This window comes from Bombus vancouverensis, chromosome 3 (genome assembly GCF_051014615.1).
Source record: "Bombus vancouverensis nearcticus chromosome 3, iyBomVanc1_principal, whole genome shotgun sequence".
Lineage (NCBI taxonomy): Eukaryota > Metazoa > Arthropoda > Insecta > Hymenoptera > Apidae > Bombus > Bombus vancouverensis.
The window spans coordinates 14874460-14899038 of record NC_134913.1 but is presented as its reverse complement, the minus strand read 5'-3'; the positions used below and the strand labels follow the sequence as shown (position 1 = coordinate 14899038).

Sequence of the window (24579 nt, the reverse complement as noted above, 5' to 3'; positions counted from 1 at the left end):
TATGTACATAATTGGAATATGTAAAGCAGAAAAAAAATATATGTAATAAATATTTATTACCTGTTTTTGAAAACAGGTAACGATATATTCATTAAGTTACCATCAAAATTTAGTAATATACCTCCCGTTAGTATTATATTTTCTTCCGGAAAATATTCGAATCTGCATCGAATGCATCTTGCATAACCAGAAGTAGCCTAGGCCTTGCTTTCACCAACCAAGATAGGCTCAACTAAGTCGCCGTATGATCGTGAAACGCGTAACATCGTCAGTGTTTATTTCCCGAGTCATCGTCGACTCGTGATTCGCGATGATTGTATGCCGGTTTTCGTAAATTACTAAATTTTGGGGAAACCCAGTTCGTCTGGGTCAAAATGTGGTGGTTCAAGAACTTTATAGCTTTCACCATCTTTTTTAGTTTACTACGAATATCTAGATCTCAAATAAGGGGTGAGAAAATAACTTATCTAACTTCAAATATTTATGTATTATCTATATTTGAAACGTCTATGTTTAATAAAATAAAATTATGAAAGTATAATAAAAAGAATTAATTTCAAAGTATATTACATTAAAATTACTTAAAAATCAATATATTTGCAAAAATGCGATTGCAAAATATTAAAACAAAGCTTTTCATTCTGTTGAAGAATCTATATTGAGTGCAAATATTTAACAACATGATTAACAAATGCTTAATTAAGTATTTAATTAATACTTTATAGAATTAATTAATATTTTACGAAATTCAAGTCTTTTGTTATTAACTCGATTATATATCTGAATTATTATTTAATTTCTATTAATTATTCGTTAATAAGTTTTTGTAGATTACGTTAACTAAATTGTTTTTCCTTTTTAAAAATTAGATGGTGATTCTCACGAATGTCTACGATCTTGTGCTGACAATGCACTTTCAAAAAAAGTATGCCGTTACGAATTCTTCGTTGAAGAATCACCTGCCCCGAACAGGTAAGATAGATAGAAGTCAGATAAGGTCTACGAATTTATTACGTATTTAATACATCAAAATCAATATGTATACTTTCGAAACTTTTATTTCAATCCAAGTTGAAACTACCAACAAGCTTTCGAAATTATTCTTCCACATGAGCAATTTTATATACTATATAATATAATGTAACCGTTTCTCAATCAATTAATACAAACAGAATGAATCAAATTTTCTAAAAAATTATATAAAATATAAAAGAAAACTATAAATTTTACACATGAAATCATTCTAATCTAGAAGGATGTATAACTTGTTCTCGGGCAATGCTGCAAACAAACTATAGCGCCGCTCAGGCACGATGTAGACCTAAATCAGCGAATATCCTCTTTGAAGGAGAAACCTGTCGGAATCTCGGTCAATTCGAATACACAATTTCTAGTGTAATTCAAGAACTAACGGTTTACACGGGAACTAAGTGCATCTTTTATTTTTTCAATTCCCAACTGGTTCTTACACTACCACTTACTGTCACGAACATGATACTTGTATTATAGAGAATAACGCTAGGCTAGATACATAATAACATCATAGGTATACTTTGCAATCGTTGTTAAAATTGTGTGAAAATTGTAATCGTTATTAAATTTTTTTATTATTTTTTATATTATTATTCTAATATTTCATTCTGGTCACGATACGTATTATCTGATGTTAAGTACATATGCATTCAAATTCTATTTATCTGAACTTTTTAAAGTATGAATGGGCAGAATTAATTGATATTATATACATATACCATTAATTAATTTTTCTTATATTTTTATTGTTATTTACAGTATTCGCGATTGTACAAGTAAAAACGAATCGATGATCCACGACAACGTAATATTATTGAATAGCTTTCTAAGAATCAATGGGAAAAGCCCAGGCCCACAAATAGAGGTAAACATTTTTGAACTTATTGTTATCTTTCAATTTATGTATTAGGTATATTTTATACCTCTTTAAAAGTAGTTCGAAGCTATAATATATCAAATTTGTCCATTGTTAAGATATACTTTTGGTTAATTAACAGTACAATTTCAACGCACTTAATATTTTGAATTACGAGTTCACCTTTCAATTTTCAGGTATGTCTTGGAGATACTATAGAAGTGCTTTTATACAACAGATTAGGGTCCGAGGAATTATCTTTTCATTGGCATGGTATACGGCAAAGGAATTCGGCTCATATGGATGGTGTTCCGATGGTCACACAATGTCCTATTTTGCCATTTGGGGGTTTTCGATATAAACTAAAACCGGAAAATGTTGGTACATACATTTATTATGCACACATAGGTAAGCACATCGTATTCAAAACGATGAAATATGCAAACTGATTATATGTGAATGCTAATAAAAATATTAAATAATCAAGAACGATTGATTAATCGAAAAAATATTATGTTCTACAGATGACTGCAAATTTAATACTTTTCTTCTTAAAAACTAGTTCTTATTAAAATAAGTAACGTTTGTCATAAAAATAACTAAAATCCACTATGATTGATTAATTTATCAAACGGTGTTTCATCATCGTTATCCTTCAATAGTTAAATGCATAATCTCATAAATCAGGTATAATAAAGTGATTGTAGGGGTTAAGAAAGTTAATTTTATTTAAATTGTTAAGTTAATTGTTATGTAATTTTTTAACTATATCACTTTGATAACGTTTAAATCAATTTCAATTTTCCCGCGCTGTAGAACGGCTTCTACTCCTGCGAGGACAAGCAAAATTAAAGTAGATCAATAATCTTGAAACCGTGTACTGTAGAAGTAAGGTTACAGGTTACATGTTACGCTTACTGTTTTAAGAAAAGTAGTGCGTATTAAATACTTAAATATCAATTTTCTTGACATCTATCTTTTTAAATTTTATATGTGTTAAATAGTCAAGTGAATTATAGTAATTTTGTGGTGATAAAATACAATGTAGAATTGAATGTAGCAAGAGATAATCTTTCACGCAGGAGGCTCAGGTACATTAAGTCATTTACATAATATTCTCAATATTCTAAAAGACAATCGTAATGACATTGACTGCTTAATGCCTCCTTCACTTCAACACTGATGGACAAAAATAAATTCATTTGTGTTTTCTTTTATAGCGTCTTTTGATCTGCAGTGTACATTATTATGTCAAAAGCATTAAATAAAAGTAATTTAGTATGAACTAAACCGAACTAAAATAAAAAAAAGTGCAATCGCTTTAAATTTATTTCGTATACGAAGAAGATTAAATTTAATATAGACAAGAAATGAACTCGTCCAAATTTTGTTCTTATTAGCGCCCTGGATTATCACGTTATAGGTATATTGTTCCAATAAGAAATTTTGTCTAAAATATCAGAAATACCAATGCATGTGAAAAATATGAAATTTATAAGAAGTAATATGACATTTTTAATCGTTATTGCAAAAATAGTAGTTTCGAGGAAACATCAGCTAAAGTGAGATCAGCAATCGTTTCGATTTACCTACGTTGTAATCGAACAAAACAAAATCGAGGAAGAAGATCGATAGTAAGCATTGAAAGAATAGGCGTGTCGACTTTTAAGGTTGCTTAAACAAAGAACCTCAAATTAGCTGCTATCAATCCTGTCATTTGAAATTGAATTTTTCATTATTGCGAATATCAAAAAATTGCTGTACAGTTCTAAACCAATCTTGTATTTACTTCCTATATAGTATCATGATGCAAAATTAACGAATATCTCCTTAATATTAATACATTTTATTTATCTATTTCTGTAATTATTAAATTTACAATTAAAAATTATCGCACAATTTATTCACAAATATAAAATAAAATTACTGTAATGTATTTATAGAACGTGAATCCTTTCATTAATCATGGATATAACAAAAGCATTAATGACATTGAATTATTAGTTTCACAGCAGGCCGACGGCGTATACGGGTCGTTGACAGTTCGAGGACCACAAGATGACCCTAGCTTGGAAAGGATACTTCTCTTGTCATCAAGGCCGCCAACTCCTCTGTCGCGACACTCGCACCTACACCCACCTACGCCTAGTGAACTTCTCTTAAATGGCCAGGTATTGTTTTATCTAATTAGACAAGACGCTACGGTCAGAGAAAGATATATGTAATTGAGCATGAAATGTAGCCAAGATTTCCATATGCCCAGGGAACAAAACCGTTTTCGAAGATCAAAATTCTCGATACGAAATAATATGACAATAAGAACAATTTTTATACAAATATTATTTACTAGTGTTATTGCTTTTTACATTAAGATATTTTCATAGTCACTTGTCAAATGAAAAATTATGTTTTATTAGAACATGTTGAACAAACGAAAGCTATCTTTTTCTCAACATTGTAAATTTTTTTAATGATATTTGTAGTTCTCTATGAATGAATGAATGAATATTCCAGCAAAGCCAATCATTGCGCATATACCTAGCGTCTTAATTAAAAGATATTTCAAGTTTTACTTTTATTCGTTAATTCATATTAGTAAAACTTGTTGTATAATATAGATTACGTCACCGGAATGAGAACTTTCTCTCGTTGTATATTATGTTTCACAAAACTGACGTCATCATTGGCTATGTCTTCTTTTTCAGAATAACGGATCTATCTTGCAAGTCCATTATGGAAGGAAATATTTATTGCGACTTATTAATGCCAACGCGTACAATTGCCCTATACTATTATCCATCTCTGGCCATGATTTTCGCGTCTTGGCTGCCGATGGGAACCCGGTTGAACCGACGGTGGGCAGACACATCTTTTTCTTTCCAGGTATGCAGGCGATTCTCCTTGCTTATACCGTGTGTTTTGTACATTCGGCACACGTAATATATGATCGTTGTACGTACATGTCGGATATACAAAACTCTTCATCCGAGATTTTATATTTAAACCTTGCCTCTCGGTTTTCGTGTACACAATTGCGCTCAGAATTTAAGTGAAAGCGAGTAAAGGGGGCGAGAATGAATTGCAATCGATAAAGGTAGGACGAGACATAATAAAATGAAATTGAATTACAGCTCGTGGGATTAAATTATGTGAGCATTATAGATAGGTATAAGGTAGATATGTATATATAGCATAACTTGAGTATAATTGCCGAAGATGAATCGAGATGAAATATTATAACTTAAGAATGTATATGTATATTGGAAATATTTTTGAAAAACATGTAGCGTAATTCAGGTCGTTCACGACATGTGACTTAAAGCGATAAACGATGGTGAATAGTGGAAGAGTAAACGTTTGATATAGCCCTAATTGTTCTGCGTAAACTAAAGAATTTACATGCGTGATCGCACATAAGCGAAGCACGATTCTGCCTGATGATGTTCATCCTGCAAAAGACTATAACTAGCGTTTTAAAAATGGTAAATCAAAGAAAGCAAAGGAAATTACAAGCTATGCGAAAGAGGAGACGACAACGGAAAAGAAAGTGGCACGATATAAAGACGAAGAACGAACGAAGATGGAGTAGTCGAAGAAAGGGAAAGAAAGTGAAGAGAATGAAGAGAAATGATGAAGATTTATGTTCGACAAGGAAGTAAAATGACAAACGAGAAGGAAGGTAGAGGAGAAGATCGAAAGAAAGGAAAAGGAAGAAACGTAGCAGAAGACAATGGAAATGAAAAAGCTTGGCTATCGTAATTAATGGAAAAGATAGGAAAAACAAAAAAGAAAGAGAGAGAGAGAGAGAGAGAGAGTGAAGGAAATAAAGCGGTGGAAGCGACGCGGTGGAATTGAAGAAGAACGAAAAACGATGAAACGAGGCGCAAGGTCGTTTAGTAAACAAAGAGGAAGGGAACGCTCGAGGATACACGCAACGAGGCCGTAAGAAAGAAATGCGAAAGGGAAAGGGGAAAAGAAAAAGAGAGAAGGAGCAAGAAAAGGAAAGAACGAAACCGCTTGGTAGTCGCACATGCAGCGTGCAGCGGTGGCTGACTCGTTCGCGCAGACTCGGCCGTCTTCGTGTTCTCGCCGGGTTTCCGCAAAGGGAAATAAAGAAAGGAAGGCGACCAAACGCGCGCGGGTCTCGCGCAAAAATCATTAAAACGCGTGCTCGATTCGCGGCTGCGGCGTCGTTGTCGACTCATAGTCGACGATTTATTAGCGGGTACCCGCCCGCTTGCTTGTCAGCCGACCGCATCGTTTAACTTTAGTCGACATCCGTCCGTACTTTGTAAATACTTGGACGTACGAGATACATAGGATTCTTTGGAGAAAACGGTGGCCCCTGGCCTAACAAGTGCCCGCGCGTCGCCGTAATATCGTCGTGGCCACTCTATTTTCCATGTCTAGCGACGACGCGTGGAACGAGCCAGAAACGAACGACACGCGGCTCGGCATGGAGTGGACTCGCGACAAAACTCTCGAGCTACTGCGCGAGTATCAGCAGAGACGCGTTCTCTGGGATTGGAATGCTCGGGGGTATCGCGACCGAACGAAGCGAAAACGCGCGATTCAAGAGCTCGCCGAGATCCTTTGCTGCAACACCCTCGAAATCGAGAAAAAGATCACGAATCTCAAGTGTCAGTACTCGAGAGAAGTTCACAAGATACAGAACAGCCGTGACGCAGCTACCGGGCCCGACGATGTTTACGTATCCAAGTGGTTCGCCTTTAAAGCGATGCAGTTCCTGCAATTTGGCACACGTAGATACAGTAAAAGGAAGAAGGTAGGTAGTTACATAGCTATAGATCGTTCTTTATCATTGCGCGTGTATATTACAAGTACGCTGTCGCGCGAGAAATCCAGTTGTGACAGATATTTCGTTCCCACGTGTCGCATTTACCTTAACGGAATACATATACAGACGAGACTCTCTTTCTCTCTTGCTATCAAATTATTCAAGAAAGAAATACTTAGTGTACTTTTGCCCTTCTTTTCTCTCTTTTTATCACACAAAATCTGTGCTAAGCAGAATCATAAAGGCTCCCTTTCTCCAATCGTAAGGAGGCTAGTTTACGCCATATAATTGGCCAAACAATTTCGAAGAAAGACCATTGTGTTTGAATGCATTTCGTGGAAACGATCACCTCGCCTGAACGAAGCGTCGCTGCTCGGGATACACGTTTCGTCGACTCGTAGCAACGCGACGTGTCATTCTTTTTATAGCAATTTTTCGTCCCGTGACTTCGCATTTCGAATCGATCTTACTCGAAACGTGTCCGATTCTCCTGCACATTCGTGCGCTACCCGATTGCTGATAAACGATCATTCTATCCTTCTCCAATCTGGTCGTTTCCATGCTCGTTTTCTTACATTCTATACTGTATCTGTTCCTATCCGATTCTCTCCGTCTCATTTGCTTTGCTCCGCCTGTCGCCGCCCGCCTTTGTGTTCCTCCATCACTTTCTCCCACAAAGTTCTTCCAGTCTTCGTCTTCGAGAAACCGATCCAATTATGTCGATACATTGCTGCGATTAATTTGCCAATTTTTATGCAAATTTATATTTTTATGGACACAACTAAAGAAATAGGACTTAAGTAGAGAGATGGCGTTTTATCTGTTAGAAATTCTTACAGGCATCGTACTCTCTGATATTTTATACAGTCTTCTATATTGTGTGCAATCTTTGGATTATTCTATGCTTAAATTTCACATAAATGCATAAGAATTCGCAGTCCAGCCATGATACTCGATACAGTTTTTACTATTTTTATCGTTATTATTTATCGTTATCGCTATATTTCTATCGTTTCGTAAGAAAATGTAGAGGTTACTGGTAGGTGATAGAGGATATGGTTAGGCGTATAGATACATTAAATTTCACGAGAATTTATTTTTAATTTGCAAGTTACATAGTTCGATATTATTTATTCGGAATACTTTATCGAAAAACCGGTTTGAATGTTACGATATTCCAATGATCATTACATTTGATTATTTTTATTAGTTTAAAGTATAAATATTAATCAAAGTTCAAGGAACTGGTTGCAACTTTATCGCCGAGTCTAGTCAAGATAAATAAGAAATCGATCATGAAATGTCAGTATACGTAATAATATATATTATATCTAGGGATATATGCACGTACATATAGAGTGACAAAAAATGGGCTAGGACTTTAAGAGTTTTATTATGTCAAACGGGAAAAGTAAAGTATATTTCACCCTTTCACAACGTCGTTCTTGCTGCACTATGAACGAGGTATTTTGCATATCTTTTTCCATAACGTTTCACAGGTCATTTTCGGTCTAACCGTGATTAAAAAATTGCTTAAATTTGAGGAAAGAATTATTATCAATATGTGATTTCTTGCTTCGGTCATACAATATAGATTCGATTCATAAATCAAAAGCAAAGGAATAATTTAAATGGAAAAGCAGTTTACGTTTCTTTCTGGTATATACTGCGAACTGACGCGTGTGCTTTTTCTTAATTAAGATACGTTCGGGCATTGTTTCTCGAGCTATTTAAATATATTCCCGTGAAAGTTTTTAATACGAAGTTTCCTTGAAAGATCGAAATGTTAGATAAACGTTGAATCGTGTGAACCGAGTATAGCGGATTGAATCGCGATTCGATTTGATTGTGTTTACGCGTGCCGTGTAATTATCATAACCAGGAATGCGAGGTTTTCTCTGGACTCCGGCAATATTTTTGTAGGTAAATTAAATTAACACGAGAAGCGAGCGTGCGATGAAAATTGGCCTGTGTGGATCCCTAAAATATTGTATCGTAATCAATGATAATAATTACTAACTAAACAAAAAGAAAGTGAAACATTGTTGATAAAACGGAGAAAAACTGAATAGGAACACGAATTCTGTAATAATACGAGTACGTAGATCGTACTCTTGTTTTTTTCTGTATTACTTGTACATTTACTAACACGTTCAAAAAATAGAAATCTATGCGAAGCGGTAAAAGGTAGACTTTGCTTAGTTAGTTAAAGTTATTTTTTATTTTATATATAGTGTCCTCTGCTCGTAGTTATTATAACATACAACCTTAGTTAGCAATAAATTATGAGAAACATTATCGTAAAAGACCATGTCACATTAGAATTATGCGCATAAGTAAGTAATAAGGAATATTTGTAATGTGAGGAGACTTAAGCGACTGGACCGGACTATAATTTTGTTTTTCGGACAAGAACTTTGAACGATAACTCTCCTCTATCGAATCTATGTATCAATCTGAAATCTTGCCATTTAAACGAAAGACCATATATATGTATGTAAAATAGTAGGTAGAATCACTCTTATTATAGAAACTCGAACTATATGAGCTGTTGTTTATCCCTCGACGAGTTCAGACAACACAAATCCTATACATTTCTGTTCTACGTGTTTCCTGTCACCCCTATGCCGAATGCAACTGGGTTTCACTCGCACGCGTGAACGTACGCACACGCGTGACGATAAACCGATCGCAATCGACGACGGCGATAGATATGGAAATATATTCTTCTCCCTGCAGAAAATCGAGGAGGAGACGTCCAAGCTGCAAGAGGAGTACATAGTTAGTGACATCGATCCCGAGAGCATAACGTTTATAGACTGCAACGAGGAGACGAACGGATCGGGAACTGGTTCGTTCAACGCCTCGCTAAGCGAAGACGCGGAAGAATCGTCATCCTCGAGCTTGAAGGCGATGGAATTGTATAACGGCTCGTCGCACAATCATAATAGTCCGATTTGCGATCTGGACGAGTTCGGACAGACGAAATTGGAGACTACTTCCGACGAACGAAAGAGAACGAAAGAGGAGTTCGCGAAATTCGCGGAGAGTATCGCGGTACAGCTGGCGGAGATTCCCGACTCGTATTCGAGATCTGTAGCGAAGCTGAGGATCAATCAGATCCTGTTTGAAGCGGAGATAGGCGTCTACGCACAGACACGTCGCTAACAAATGCAACTTCGTTCCGAGTTCGAAGAAACAAGTAAAAGATGATCGTAGTACGATGATGGTGAAACGTCTCCGTAGAAAGAGATTTGTACGCTGTATACGTGTTATTTTGTCATAATTAGTCGGCAAACGAGGCGATGTGTTCATATTCCGTATGGACGTTGTACGAATTCGCAACGATGGACGATAATTAACGTCGGTGTCGGAGTACCGAGATGGATCAGAGAGATTGAAAGAAGAAATGCTTTTGTGACTGAACGAGAGCGAACGAGTAACTCTATTTAGCGCGTAATTGCACCAAGTAGATGCAGATACGTGTCGTAATATTATGGGAACTATCGTGAAATAGTAGCGTGGATCGTGCTCCAAATGTACGATCGTTTTAACGACACTCCCGATTTTCACATAGGATTGTGTTAATATATTATATTTAATTCGAAGTTCGTCAGAGAAACGACAATACGAAGACTTTTAGCGTTTCTTGCTTATCAGGATCATTATTCGATTCCCATTTCTATCTTAAATTACAGATTAATTACGTTCATCGATACAAGCTACGCGAAACTTCGAATCGATGATTAAGGATAGTAACTTAAGCTAAATAGTCGGGATTTTTAACGAAACACATTGAACAATTTATTGTAATTTTAACTTTTCGTCCTTTAGATAGACAATTTTACACAATGGGGTGTAAAACTTGCGCGAACAGATTGTATAATAAGACACGAAAGTTGTAGGAATTAAGACGTAATTTACAGTTGAATTCGTAAATTAGAATGCATGTAGTTGGCAAAAAGTCGTTTGTGATATCGCTCATTATACGAAGCGAAGTTTAAGGGATTTGAACGAGACATTTAAGAAATTGTTTATACTTGATATTATATTTTTTTGTAAAAGATCTTTTCCTGGGAATTAATCGTTCAAGGCCCCAGGTGTAAACTCGAATATCTCTCTGGAAGGAAGATAAACGATCTACGTATTATTAAGATTGTTGTGCTCCGATAGTAAGAGGATTCTGTGGAATCGAAGGAATAATTGACATTATCAAGGGGTAATAAATTTGACAAAATATTAGAAAAAAGATATTTTGTAATTAAAAGCCAGAACCACGCTGTATTATAAAAGGTAAACGAAAGGAGGAATTTATTTTCCAATATTTAAATACCTTTTGCGTACGAAAAATACGTTAACAGGTACGTTATCGTTTTAGGATTCGATTCATGAAGAAGACTGTATTTCTAAAATCTATTGCTATTTTTCGCGATTGTTATTTGCTTGTTTGTTACGATGTAACTATAATACGAATCGAGTATCTTTTTAAAGTATCTTCGATCGATCAAACGTTATATATAATTGTGAAACGAAATGTTACTCATATTCGATGGAAATAACGGATATGTGATTTTAAATGTGAATATAAGTCAAAAGTCCATGACATTTGAGTCAAGTTGAACAGAATAATGATGAAATACCGGTGAACTCGCTGGAATATTTAGAAGGGAAGTTTATAAACTTACGAATAAAGATTTATTCATATTGAGCAATGAACACTTGTCCAATTTCAAGGAAAAAGTATGTAATAAAGATTTTTCTTTATACGAACAACTTTCTTATATTTTTGATACATGTTCCTAAATTCTTGAATTTTATGTAACTTTCAAATTGATCTGAAAAATTTGCCCGTTGAAAAGGAAAGTTGATTGCCAATTACAAATACCGATTTGATTGTTTGCAAAATATCTTAACGAGGAAGTATTAATGCGCATGTTGTGATACAGATCATATTTTATAAAATGAGTTCCAACGAAATTATTGATTCACCTAACAGCGATATTCGTCATTTATACAATCTGTCTTATGAATGATCTAGATTATAAGAATGTATTCCATTGATAGGTATCGTTTCAGGGCTTTAAATAGTAGACGTAGCAAAGTATAGACTACAAACTATTTTTTATCGAAAGCAATCCCTCCGTAAAATTGAAAATAAGTCGTTTTAGATTACTTTATTAATTTTCGTTTAAGAGACAAACTGTATTGTATTTCATATCATATCAATTAAATCCTTTGTCAGTAGGTAGGTATAAAGAAAACATTAGATAGTAATGATTGTACACAAGATTCAACAGTCTCCGGTGTATGTCTTTATATAACTCGTTCATCCTTGTTCCTGATTCTACGATAGTTTTATATTTTTATATTATTGTGATCGTTTTTAGAAGCTTTACTGACAACCGTTAAATTTTAAAATACATAGTGGAAACTAATATTCACACGATCAAACATCCTTTTTTTTTTTATAAGTTTGTATTCTCATTTCTATTAAACAAAATTTGGTTCTAAGATCATTATCAGAGGAATATTATTTCTTCCGATCGAACCTCTTTCTCATATCCTAAAAATTTCTTCGTGGTAAATAATCTCGAATCAATTTTGTTCATATTACCATATCGATAATTTGAATAATAATTGATCGCCAATCTTTTAAATAGATCCGTTCCCATATAATTTAAGTGAACATTTCATGGATAAAGATATATCATGATCCTGAAAATGAAAATTGACAAAATCACAGTGTAATTGTTGTAAAATTGACGATCAGTAGAGACAGAAATATAATATAAAAATAAAAATGATAAAACTGTAATTTGCTATTATTTTTAATGTCTAATCGTAGATAAATCGAATAGGTATTAGTAACATTTAATAATAATAAAAGTAACATTTTATTAGTCGTTACTTTAATGTATATAAATATTTTTCAGTAGTCGTAAAATCAATTTTTTCGCGTTTCAAGTTTCTATCAGATATTAATCTTAATGATGCTCAATCATGAATTCCGAAGAAATACAGTGTCTTTCTGTGCAAAAGAAGAAAGTACATAGGCGAGAATGTAGAATAAGTTACATAGGGATCTAAAAGTTAAACTACACGATCGTTGCCTTGATATCCCATAACTTTTCTTCCGATAAATAGCGATTATAGCGTATTAATATTAGTGCATCAATAGTACAGTGTAAAAAATTCCTTGTAAAAAGACATAACACTAAAGTTATCTATTTATCTGTCTAGAAAAATCTTGGGAAGAATCAAAGTGATCATTGAGAAGTTAATGTTGTACTACACGCGTGATTTTATTCTCGTGATTCATATTTTTTTCACATATTATTTTATTGCGAATGAAAACAATTGATCATTAAAAGTAAATATTTTATGTATTTATTCCAAAATATTGTTGGATATCCATGTAATATAAACGCTATTAAAAACAGATTTGAGAAATGAAATTTTCAAACGTATAAACAATTTCCTCGGTAAAAATAGAAACTTGGAGGATAGTAAGTACATATTTATATACATATGTGTAGTAATTGCAGTTTTGTGCTGATTACGAAAAATTAATTCGAACTGAGATTAAAAAAGTTTGCTGGGAGTTATAGGCATATCTACATGCATATACTCAGCAGCAATGAAACTTAAATTCTTCCTGTATTACGATATACATATCCCCATATTATTTCTTATAGTTTATATAGCTATGCTTTTTTATATTATAGCAAAACGCCTACACTTTACTTTGTATACTTTTATTCAATAAAATAACTAGGATACCTGTTTCAGATATGCAATTACTCTTTCCATAAATTCAATACCATAAAGTTAGAATATCAGCTTTTAATAGAAAAGTGGATATTTCTAGATGTCACCAACGAAATTTGTATAATATTAAGGAATAGGATAATCTTATCATTTTCTTTTTTATTTTTTTTATAGATTCTCTACTATACGAATTTAATTTTAGGTGAGAGATTTGACATAATTCTCGAAGCAAATCAACCTCCTGGGAAATACCTCGTTGATATAAAGGGCCATCGGGACTGTCAAAACCTTCATCAGGAAGCTTTCATCCTTTATGATGATATAAAACCGCAGTCCGCTATAATCAAAGACGAAAAACTATTGAAAATCAATGACCATGCAATTACGAACAAGGGCCACGATTGTCATGAAATATCAAGGAATTTCATTTGTGGTTTGGATTTAAAAGGATCGAGAGGGATCGAGATTAACTCAGACGAAATTATTTATGTTCCATTCGACGTGAATGCTTTTTCCTATTTCACGGATGAAATGTCCGATTACAGATATAATTTTTACGGATGCCCTTTCTATCCATCAGATCTAAGTAAGGACATGAAGAGTTTGTTAATATTAAAACTATCAGTCTGTAATGCCTGCCTAAATGTATTATACTATGCGTAAATGACCATAATTAATTTTTTTACATTTTACCAAAAGTACCTGCATAATTTTAGCAATTGCAAAATCAAACATTTGGAAGTTGTTACTTGGGCTGATTTGATAGTTGTAGGCGTCAGAACTGTTATTTCTAATTACTATTTTGTTTGTTCAATATTATTCGATATAATTTTCACTTACTTATAAATATAAAATACATACGCGAAAGATATGCCACATTACATTTATTCGCGATAGTTTCTTAATGGATCGTAATTTTTATTTTCTTAAATCTTTCTTCTTTTTTAAACTTCTCGACTTTCTACATCCATAAATGCAAATTTCAGGTGTGAGCAAAGAAGGAGCAAGGGTTGCACAAATTAATCGTATATCGTTTAAATATCCCATGTCTCCGTTATTGTCTCAACCGGAAAATATACCAGAGGAATCGATTTGCTCTTTGGAAACGCGTTCAGAAGAGTGTGCTGACACACCATTGTTTTGTGAATGTATCCACGTGATCGAAGTTCCACCTAGAAAAAATATCGATATTATTTTAATAGATGAAGGTAATTTTAATCTACTTTACATTATGATTTATTATTTTATATTTAAGATAATTCTTTATTCAGGTTCTGGCGGAAATGTCTCCCATACGTTTCACGTACATGGCTATAACGCGAGTGTCCTAGGAAAAAGTAGTTTCGAACGAGCAATTACCAAAGAAGAAATTATCCTGTTGGATCGTAACAAACAGTTAGATCGCAATTTTTTAAATCCACCTCAGAAGGACAGTTTCGTTGTACCAAATAAAGGATACGTTATTCTTCGTCTTTTTACCGATAATTTAGGTAGAAACCATTATATTTGCAATCTTTAGCGAAATCTCTTAAGAAAAGAATAATTTCATTTGTGAGAATGTTTTAATAAAATTATGACATGAATTCATTTACCATTTGCAGGATATTGGATGTGGGAAGCAAGAAGCACGGCAATATCATCAGGAATATCTGGACCTGTTATGCAATTTTTGTTAAAGGTAGGAAATCGTGAAAGCTTCTTACCCGTTCCTTTGGACTTCCCTACCTGTGGAAGTAATAAACATCCGGACATGGTATTCGAAACCAACTAATTTAGTGTATAAACTGTAATTTATTATATTACCATATATTTATTTTATATCCTGCTACTTAATTCAAGTCAATTAATCATATTAATTTAACGTTGTACCATGAATAATCTTTATTTACATAAAAAAAGAGAATCTTTTAAAAGATAAATATTTTTCTAAAAAAGCAATTTGTGACTTATATTGTGAAGAATAGAAACGAATAAAATAGTAGATTCTAGAATGCAATTGAGGAACCAATTAAGTTTGAGGAAACTTATAAGTTATACAAATCTTTTAAAGTGTCCACCGCTGGTCTCCAGTTGTTGCATACCGGGAAACCGCGTGGCACCGGTGGAAGATCACTTTTATCCCCTACGTGAATGACCAGTTCCATTCCGGTTATGTGATGCCAAATAAAGTGGCAATGAAGTAACCACCATCCTATAAAATAGTACTTTTATCTTCATCCGAAGTATTTTAATAAATTTATAATGTTGTAGATGTGATTCAAATGAATTTAATTAGCATCAATGAAATATTTACGATAAATGATTTTAGACATTTAGAAGAAGAAGAAGAAAGTCTAATTTTCTCGAAAAAGAAGTACAGCTATATGGAGAAAATGCTATTTTGGAAATAATTAAATATTTTACCAGGATTATTCGCCTTGAAACGTATAATTGCATATCCTCCATTTATCAGTTTAATAGTGTCTTTACCAGGTGGATTTGAATATTCCCCATTTTTAAGACGTTGCATGTGTTGGTCTATTGCTGCTTCTATATCTGATCTCGAAATATTTCTACCACCAAAATCCCCCATACTAAATACTCTAAGTTCATAACCGTGCAAGTGGAACGGATGATATAGGCCAGGCAGGGGCACTATAATATAATTTGTTATTTAACGTTATATAACTTATATATGTTATATAACGGTATTCTTTTCGTAATGAAACAAGATCAGCCTATTAAATAGGTCAACATTCTTTTATCTTGTACTAAAGACAAATACTAGATACCTTCGTCGTATATTACTAGCTCCACGATATTATTCAGTTTTGCATTGATAACGTCAGAACATGTGCAAGGTTCGGTGCAATCGTTCTGTACGTTTTCCTTACATATTGTTTGGCGAGAACTACGTTGCGAGAGCAGAGGCGCCGATGGTTCCACGTGCGAGATATTAAACGTAGCAGCAATCTCGGAACCTGCAGCTGGACCTAAAACGAAACAAAATGTTTTACGAAAACAAGATATATAACAATAAATAAATAACACATAAATGAAATATAACAATAAAACGAAAAAAATTGTATTTCTTTAATTGGATGCAAATAAGCAGATTTTTTATATTTATGACGCACAAGAAATAATTTGCTATAATTAGAAAATGAGTAAGATGACTTATACATATATAGGCACTTATTTATTATGAGAGAATCATTAAAAGAAACTTACTAAAGTAGCGAGGGTACTTGTTTGACCTAAATAATTTCTTGTCCCCATCCTGATTGTAAACGAAGAACCAAAAGGGTAATATGTGCCTCTCATCCGGTTCAACTTTCAAGAGATCAGGATCGATGTCGAAGGCTTCCACTTGGTTCACACAAACGGCACTTTGTGTGTTATTTGTATTGCACTCCGTTCCATTAAGCGAATTATACGTCTAAAAAATGCGAAAGAATCACATGTTACAGTTGTTAGATACATCTAAATACAATTTACATATAACGCCAAAATTTTAATCTGAGAAATTTGTAAACACATTTGTACAAATCTAAATTTAACGTGGGTGTCTGATGACTATCGTGGTTATTATATGTATGATCTAAATGTAAAATATTTCTCACTATACATATATGTATATTAATACGTACGGTCCTTGTGTCGTATAGAATTCAATGTGGAAAAAACCGAGTATTTTTAACGGCTTGACAAATTACTTTGACGCCGTATTGACCAAAATTAATTTCAGCTGTCGCACGCTCCAATAAGGCCACTAAATTGCCCGAGATATATTATGTCTATATATATATATTAGGTCGTTATATTTCCAATTACGAAATCGTTTGATAAAATTATGGCGTGAATTCATTTATTATCTGTAGGATATTGGATGTGGGAAACACGGCAGTATCGGCAGGAAACTGCACTCGTTACGCAATTCCTCTTCAAGGTAGAAAATCGTGAAAGTTTTTTATCCGCTCCTTTGTACTTCCCCAGGCGCGCAAGTAATAAACACCCGAACATGGTATTCCATACAAATTAATTTAATGTATAAATTTCAAGCTAAAAAGTCACATTAATTTTACATTATACTACAAATAATTTTCGTTTACATTAAAAAGGAGAATCCTTTAAAAGGACAAAGGATAGGTAAATATTTGTTTAAAAAGGTAATTTGTGACTTATATCGTGAAGAATAAAAAAGAGTAAGTAAGAGTAATAGATTCTGAAAATATTATATTTTTGTTTCATCACTTTTTACATGTTACAATACAATCAAAGAATTAATTAAACTTAGGGATACCGAAAACCATAAAAATCGTTCAAAGTGTGCAACGCTGGTCTCCAATTGTTGCACACCGGGAAATTTGGTGGTACCGGTGGAAGATCTCCTCTGTCCCCTACGCGTATGACCAGTTCCATTCCAGTAATGTGATGCCAAGTAAAGTGACAATGAAGTAACCACCACCCTATAAAACAATATATTATATCTTCATCCAAAATGTTTTAAGCACTTACTGTGTTGTAAATATGATATAAATGAATTTAATTAACATTAATCAAATATTCGAGACAAATGTTCTTAGATGAAGAAGAAGACAGTGCAATTTTCTCAAAAACGGGGAAGAACTACACGCGGAAAATTGTTTCGGAAATACGTATGTATATAATTGAATATCTTACCTGGATTATCCGCCTTGAAACGTATAATTGCATATCCTCCCATTGGAATTTTAACAGTATCTTTACCAGGTGGGTTCGTATATTCTCCATTTTGAAGGCGTTCCGTGTGCTGCTCTATTACTTCGTCTATGTCTGCTGTCGAAACATTTCTATCACCACCAAAATCCCCCATACTAAACACTCTAAATTCGTAACCGTGTAGATGGAACGGATGATATAAGCCTTCCAGTGGTACTATAATAAAATTTTGTTATTTAACATTATCGAATTTGCAATATTTTTTTGCGCAATGAAACAAGATTAGTCTGTTAAATAGGTCAACGTTCTTTTATCTTGTTTCGTACTAAAGACAGATACTAGATACCTTGGTCGTATATTACTAGCTCCACGATATTATTTAATCCTGTATTGATAATTTGCGAACATGTGCAAGGTTCCGTGCAATCGTTCTGTACATTTTTCTTGCATATCGTTTGATAAGAACTACGTTGTGAGAGCAGAGGCGCCGCTGGACTCTCGTACGATATATTACCAAACGTAGAAAGAAGCTGAGAATAATCGTTTGCAGCTGAAACGGAACAAATGTTTTACTAGTAACACAGGATAGACATGGACAAATAAATAATACAAAAATGAAAAACAAGGATAAAACTGAAGAAGAAAATTTTATTCTTTTAGCCGAATACAAATAAGCTGATTTTCGTATAAATAATTTCTTGCGCGTTAGAAATAATTTGCTATGATAAGAAAATGAACAAGAGGACTTGTTCATATGCATATACTTAGTTACTTTCAAAGAAGCATTAAATACAACTTACTGAAATAGGTACGGTACATGTCTGCTACAAATAATGTTCTGTCCCCATACTGACTGTAATTGTAAAAGAAGAAAGGTAATATGTGTCTCTCATCCGGATCAACTTTCAAGAGATCATCATCGGTCTCGAAGGCTTCCAGTTGGTTCACGCAAATCCCATTTTCTGTGTTGTCTGTATTGCAATCCTGTCCACTAAGCGGATTATAGGTCTAAAAAATCGAAATCATCAATTAATAGAAATCAAGGAAGAATCAGGTATTACAGTTGTTAGATACACCCAAATAGTATTTGAAAAATAATTGGAAGATTTTAGTCTGAGAAATTTATAAAAGCTAAAGTAGTTCGTGATAATTAAAAATAGAATTAAAGCTACATTTCTTTCTCAGGGAAAGTAAATTTTTATTTAGGATGAATAAAGCAGAGCATGTTTTGATACCTACAACACCATCTGTTGTATCGTTATAAGTAGGACTTGGTCTTGTAGGCCAATTAGGACCACCATCGTATTTTAAGATGGCTAACTGCTGTACTCCAGTTTGTTCACATTCACCAAGTCCACGCACTTGTATCCAATAAGAATCAACATTTTGATTTGCAGTTAGGATAAAATCGACGCGTTCACCTGTATATTTCGAATGCTTATTTTAAATACATAAAACGTAAACTGGTACAATAAAGCAACTTTCTCTCGACTCTGTATTAAAGCAAAAAAAAGTTCTATCATATGGAAAATATTCTTAGTCGTAATAACGTAATAATCTAATCGAACAGCCGATTTCGAAAGGAAAAGTTGAAATTTATCAAACCTGAAGACGAGATTATTTTATCCACTGTTCTGGGTTGCACATTTGCACCATCCTGAGCAATTATGACTAATTGATGTCCTTCGATTCTAAGTTCCGCCAGGCATACTGTACTGAAAGAATTAATCATCCGTATTCTGTGTCGTTCTCCGCTCCTTACGGTATATTCTGTTATCGGTGAATTCGTAGTTTGGCCGGTAACTGGATCCTAAAAACAATTATAATTTATTAATAATTAATAATCTGCTTCTGACGAATAGTATTAGCAAACAGAAACGAAGAAATCGTTTCTATCCGAAATTTACCATTTAATCGCCTAATGCTAAGAGTTTTGCGATCCTTAGACAATATAATATAAAAGAATATTTTTGCAGTAAAGATATACATATAGTTTACCGTCCAATTTCCTAAACCGTTTATAAGTATGTTCTGCGGAGCCTGTCCTGGATCACGTCTATACGAACCAGGATAACGTTCTAACGATAACACATGCATCCAATCACTTAAGAATATGATAATGTCATCTCTATCGTATGATTGATAATGAGGATCTCTAGATGGTGGATCTCTAACAATAAGACCACCATATTGCCCATCTAGCATGTGTGTCCAGATGTGAGAATGGTAGAAATGCGTGCCCGAATTTTCCACTACAAAGTCATATCTAGAACAGGATATCACAAAATTTGTATTTCATTTAGTTTCATACCGTGATATTTTATAAGAAGCTTATTTTACATGAAATGTTTTCTTTTATAATGGACACTAAATTAAAAGGATTAAACCGTAATAACAGTTCGCGTAATCAAATCTTTTATATAATAATAGACAAAAGAAATGAAGGGTGATATATCGTTAAATAGCAGACCGAATAAACGATATCATGATATTTATGGTAACATGAAAAGACAATAAAATATAGACTTTAAAATAGTATTTACCTAAATGACGAAGAAGACGGAATCGGGCATTGTGTGACATAAGGAACACCATCGTAATATTGAAAACCGTTTTGGAAAATTCCGTGCCAATGTATCGTGACTTCATTTCCTGGGGCAGCATTCCGCACGTCTACTATAACGCGATCGTTCAAACACACCTGAAAACGAGTCAAGTGTTTTCTCAAAAAAATTACGATCTATCACAAAAGTGTACTGCACATTTTCGTCCCCTTTGTATTTTCTTTATGCCCGCGTACTTGTCGAAATTAACGAAAAGACAATCTCGAATAGTTATCGAATCTAGCAGTACTTTTATGTCAGATATATGCAAAGAAACTGAAAAATTTATGTAAAATCCTGCTCAAAATACCAGGATCATATGAAGAATACAAAGGAGAAATCGCAGTTCGTTATCATATTACGATTTTTACCTTGATCAATGGTCCTGGTAACTGTCGATTGATAGGTATCAAAGACTTTTCAAATCCATCTCCTAAAATACATTGGAACCTTTGAGATTCCACGTTACAAGCACTGAAAATATTGATATTTAGTTTATTTAATCACCGACTTAAATATGCGAGCATCTTTATTTCTAGCTTATTTTACTGCAGCTATTTTCATAGTTCCACGCTTTAATCAAATATATATCGGCGGCGGCAAATTAACGTAAAACGCTCGTGTGAATTGTCAGGAAAATTGTCAGAAAAATAAAAACAAAGAAAAGACACGCAAACGTGGTGTAAGGTCGTTCGTCTGCACTGGGCTTAGACTCTGTGTAGACTTTCGCCCGCGCGATATCTCTGTGATCATATATCCTTCTTCGTGCTTCCAATTAAAAATAAGGAAAACAGACATACGATCGCAGCGACATCGTAGCGTGCATCTGTTCTAAAGAGTTTAGAAACAAAGGGCAACAAAAGTAATCCTTTGTTAAGAAATATTCCGAATTATAATTGCCGATAAATTCCTGTGATTGATTTTTCGTTTTCCTTTAGGTAGCAAGATATGATGTAAATAATTCTTTACTTGTTCATACAGCAATTATCAGAGATTGACGAATAATATTAATTTATGAAGCGAGTATAACAAACAACGACTTAGCATTAAAGCACAGGTGATTAGGAAGAGAAAGGAAGAAAGAATTTTATAATTTAAGGATTGCGCTAGTTTTGTAATGTGTGAATATCATCCTTATTTTACTGTTATTAATGTTAATTTGTATGGAATTCAGTATAAAGAAATTCTCACTTCAGATGCTATAGAAAAGGTAAATATTACGGAAGGCAGAAGACCGAAATATCAATAGAGCAATGGTTAAAAAACGTTTCAGATACAAAAGGAACAGCGGAAGAGTTTCGATTGTATGTATATTATTGTAGTATATTAAATAGATATAAATATATACGTGTAAGACGTGTCTGTCTTATCTGGGAATACACTTTATGAACACACTTTTCTGTGAATGATAATTATACGTATAATATATAGAATAGTTACTGTATTAAGCGTAACAAAATATATATATTCGCGATATAATCGTTTAAAAGAATATATTAACACGTTGACTGCCACGCAGATTTTATTTATTTTATTCTGGAAGCCGCAATAGATTAAAATATACTATACCATAAAATTTATTTTTTGGAAAATATTATATTATATCTGTTCAGGTTTTTCTGACAATTGTTATCAAAACCATTCGCGTCGTTGACAATTTTTTAGTTCATGAAATGTACGTTATTTTAATCATTCTACGAAGTTTAATAAAACGTAGCTCACTGATGACTATCGTGGCAACTAACGTGTTAACGTGTATCTCCTGTCAGATATTACATACATGATCCAAACTTAAAATATTATTCAGTATATATATGTATATCAATACGTACGGTCCTACTGTTGTATAGAATTCAATATTGAAGGAATAATAACAATTTTTAGGTTCTTCGGTATCTGTGCAACTTCGTGCACATTCTTCGGGCGAAGAAAGTACTATCGATGAAGAATTAGGACCATAGTCGTCGGCCCAACCCCAGTACGCTGCACACAAGTAAAACAATATATTAGAAACGATATTGGAAAATCATCGAATAAAATTATAAAATCTGTCAAACGATCCTAATCAAAGTGAAGCGTAATGGTATAATTTAAATAGCAATAATACGAAGAATAATACGGAAATTTTAAATTTTTATTATTATCAGAAAATTTAAGAGATGAGATTATAAATGTTTCGCGTAAAAATATGCATACATTAAATACATGTATCAACAAAAAGAGATATAGAAAATGTTTATTAATTCATCCACAAGCATTAATTCCATCATTAAATGCGAACAGGGATTGGTATGCAGACAATGAATCTCCTACGCATATAGTTGAAATAAGCGGTGTCTTTAAAATAGTTCGAGACGTACAAAACACAATAAACTAACTTAAGGAATATTATGAGTTACTCGTTTCAAATGAATCCATATTCATATATGCACAAATTATATACACTAATAATATACTTTGTATAAATAAATTTGCAGTAATTTGACAAATTTTTAATAAACAAATTACATTTGTGAACACTTACGGTTGCTGTACGACAGTTGCACGTGAAACAGCAGAACAATGCAAAATGCATAAAATTTTGTCACATTCTGAAGAATATTAAAAAAATTAACAAGCGTCATTTTCCACTAAAACCAAACGAAGTCCAGCGTTTTATGGGCCTTCCTTTAATTGACTACTACTAACATTTTTTCGCGCTAATAGCTTCAATTTATAGAAAAAAAGCGGGCAATTTAATCATTTTCAAAACTTATCGGCTTATCTACATTTCCGGGTATCGATTTACTTTTAATTACTCTGTAAGTTGTTTATCGTTTGAAAGCTTTTTAGTGCTGGCTTCCTTCAAATTATACAATGTCGAGGACATCACTTAAATGGATAAATGCAAAATCTATTCCACTTATTTGAATTATATGTAACGAACATTCTGATAAGAAACAAACTCAGTGCTGTGTAAACAATTACTATAGAATGCTTTATTATAATTAAACGTAAAAAATAAACTTTTAGTTTCAAATATCTAATGTAAACGTGCCAGACCTCTGGCAGAAATCCGACTTAAATTACATTCTACTGTATAAAACAATACAACAAGGGTATAATATAACATATATAACAATAATTTATCATATTGTTATAACGTCAATTATGGAAGAAAACATTAAAAAGGATTCTTCCATGTTCAATAAAATTTTACATTAAATTCGGTCAGTCGTATGTATATTCTTCATCTCAATTTTGTGTACAATACATGATGTAATACTTAATTCTTACCATTTGTCATTTACGCAACTTATTTATCTTCTTTTTTTTTCAAAGTTTCGTTTATCTTTTTACACGTAATTGGTGTTCCACTATGCAAATAAAAGCATGTAATTATTGTTTCTTATTATACCCAAAATTGGAATAATAACAAGTACATATTGATAGTATGAATAATGCATGTCACTGCGTAGTATAAAGATAACTAAAGTAATAAGTAAGTATATAATAAGTGATTTATTACGTCGAGTTTGCTTAGATAAGTCCGAAACATTTTCCCTCTTTCTATTTTGTCGTATACGCACAAACATGTTAAAAATATCATCTTCAAGGTGACTTAATGTCCTAATCAAAGTATTAAGAAAAGTGTTATATTTTCGTAAGATAGTGTTTTTTAATTCTAACTTATAATTCAGAAATATTTTACTTCTCTGCTTAATTCTGATAATTCAAAAAATAATGCAAAGCATTTAGATTAAAAGGAAATATTGTTTTAAAATGCATCTTTATATTATCTTTGGATGAAAGTCGTAATTTTTCTTTCATATTGTATAATGTAAAAGCATTAAATTCATGAG

At 33.1% G+C, this 24579-nt stretch overlaps 3 protein-coding genes across 6 annotated transcripts; 1 reads left to right on the top strand and 2 right to left on the bottom strand.

Annotated features, from left to right (window-relative positions):
• Positions 1–150: 150 nt before the first annotated feature.
• On the top strand, positions 151–23942 carry LOC117154256 (uncharacterized). 4 transcript variants are annotated; one of them, XM_033329108.2, is made up of 13 exons: positions 151–450; positions 870–972; positions 1792–1897; positions 2086–2296; positions 3893–4059; positions 4594–4773; positions 6303–6674; positions 9426–9846; positions 13657–14040; positions 14441–14662; positions 14726–14944; positions 15056–21690; positions 21934–23942. In XM_033329108.2, the coding sequence occupies exons 1-12, from the start codon at positions 375–377 to the stop codon at positions 15223–15225; spliced, it is 2631 nt and encodes an 876-aa protein (XP_033184999.1). In that variant the 5' UTR covers positions 151–374; the 3' UTR covers positions 15226–21690; positions 21934–23942. The 4 variants fall into 4 exon arrangements, with proteins under 4 accessions (XP_033184999.1, XP_076473578.1, XP_076473579.1 ...); XM_076617463.1 differs by lacking the exons at positions 6303–6674; positions 9426–9846 and having other exon boundaries at positions 236–450; positions 4594–4771; XM_076617464.1 differs by lacking the exons at positions 6303–6674; positions 9426–9846 and having other exon boundaries at positions 236–450; positions 4594–4771; positions 15056–21858.
• Positions 15479–16973, bottom strand: LOC117154260 (uncharacterized). The gene is made up of 5 exons (XM_033329115.2): positions 16932–16973; positions 16665–16872; positions 16226–16426; positions 15858–16088; positions 15479–15645 (listed from the first exon to the last, which is right to left on the bottom strand). Exons 1-5 carry the CDS (start codon positions 16971–16973, stop codon positions 15479–15481), a joined length of 849 nt encoding a protein of 282 aa, XP_033185006.2.
• Positions 17644–23405, bottom strand: LOC117154255 (uncharacterized). Its single transcript, XM_033329105.2, has 11 exons — positions 23262–23405; positions 22570–22720; positions 21109–21211; positions 20678–20835; positions 20133–20400; positions 19740–19944; positions 19374–19555; positions 18935–19142; positions 18481–18684; positions 18117–18350; positions 17644–17902 (listed from the first exon to the last, which is right to left on the bottom strand). The coding sequence occupies exons 1-11, from the start codon at positions 23359–23361 to the stop codon at positions 17727–17729; spliced, it is 1989 nt and encodes a 662-aa protein (XP_033184996.1). The 5' UTR covers positions 23362–23405; the 3' UTR covers positions 17644–17726.
• Positions 23943–24579: the final 637 nt, after the last annotated feature.

Coding starts and splice junctions, on each gene's coding strand:
- LOC117154256 (XM_033329108.2), top strand. CDS start 375: ATGTGGTGGTTCAAGAACTTTATAGCTTTCACCATCTTTTTTAGTTTA. Junction 4,060..4,593: donor AACTTCTCTTAAATGGCCAG/GTATTGTTTTAT, acceptor CTTCTTTTTCAG/AATAACGGATCTATCTTGCA. Junction 14,945..15,055: donor TCTTTTTACCGATAATTTAG/GTAGAAACCATT, acceptor TACCATTTGCAG/GATATTGGATGTGGGAAGCA.
- LOC117154260 (XM_033329115.2), bottom strand. CDS start 16,973: ATGTGTTTACAAATTTCTCAGATTAAAATTTTGGCGTTATAT. Junction 16,427..16,664: donor CAAGTACCCTCGCTACTTTA/GTAAGTTTCTTT, acceptor GTTTCGTTTTAG/GTCCAGCTGCAGGTTCCGAG. Junction 16,089..16,225: donor GCTAGTAATATACGACGAAG/GTATCTAGTATT, acceptor ATTATATTATAG/TGCCCCTGCCTGGCCTATAT.
- LOC117154255 (XM_033329105.2), bottom strand. CDS start 23,361: ATGACGCTTGTTAATTTTTTTAATATTCTTCAGAATGTGACAAAATTT. Junction 20,401..20,677: donor CCGTCTTCTTCGTCATTTAG/GTAAATACTATT, acceptor ATCCTGTTCTAG/ATATGACTTTGTAGTGGAAA. Junction 19,143..19,373: donor ACGATACAACAGATGGTGTT/GTAGGTATCAAA, acceptor TCGATTTTTTAG/ACCTATAATCCGCTTAGTGG.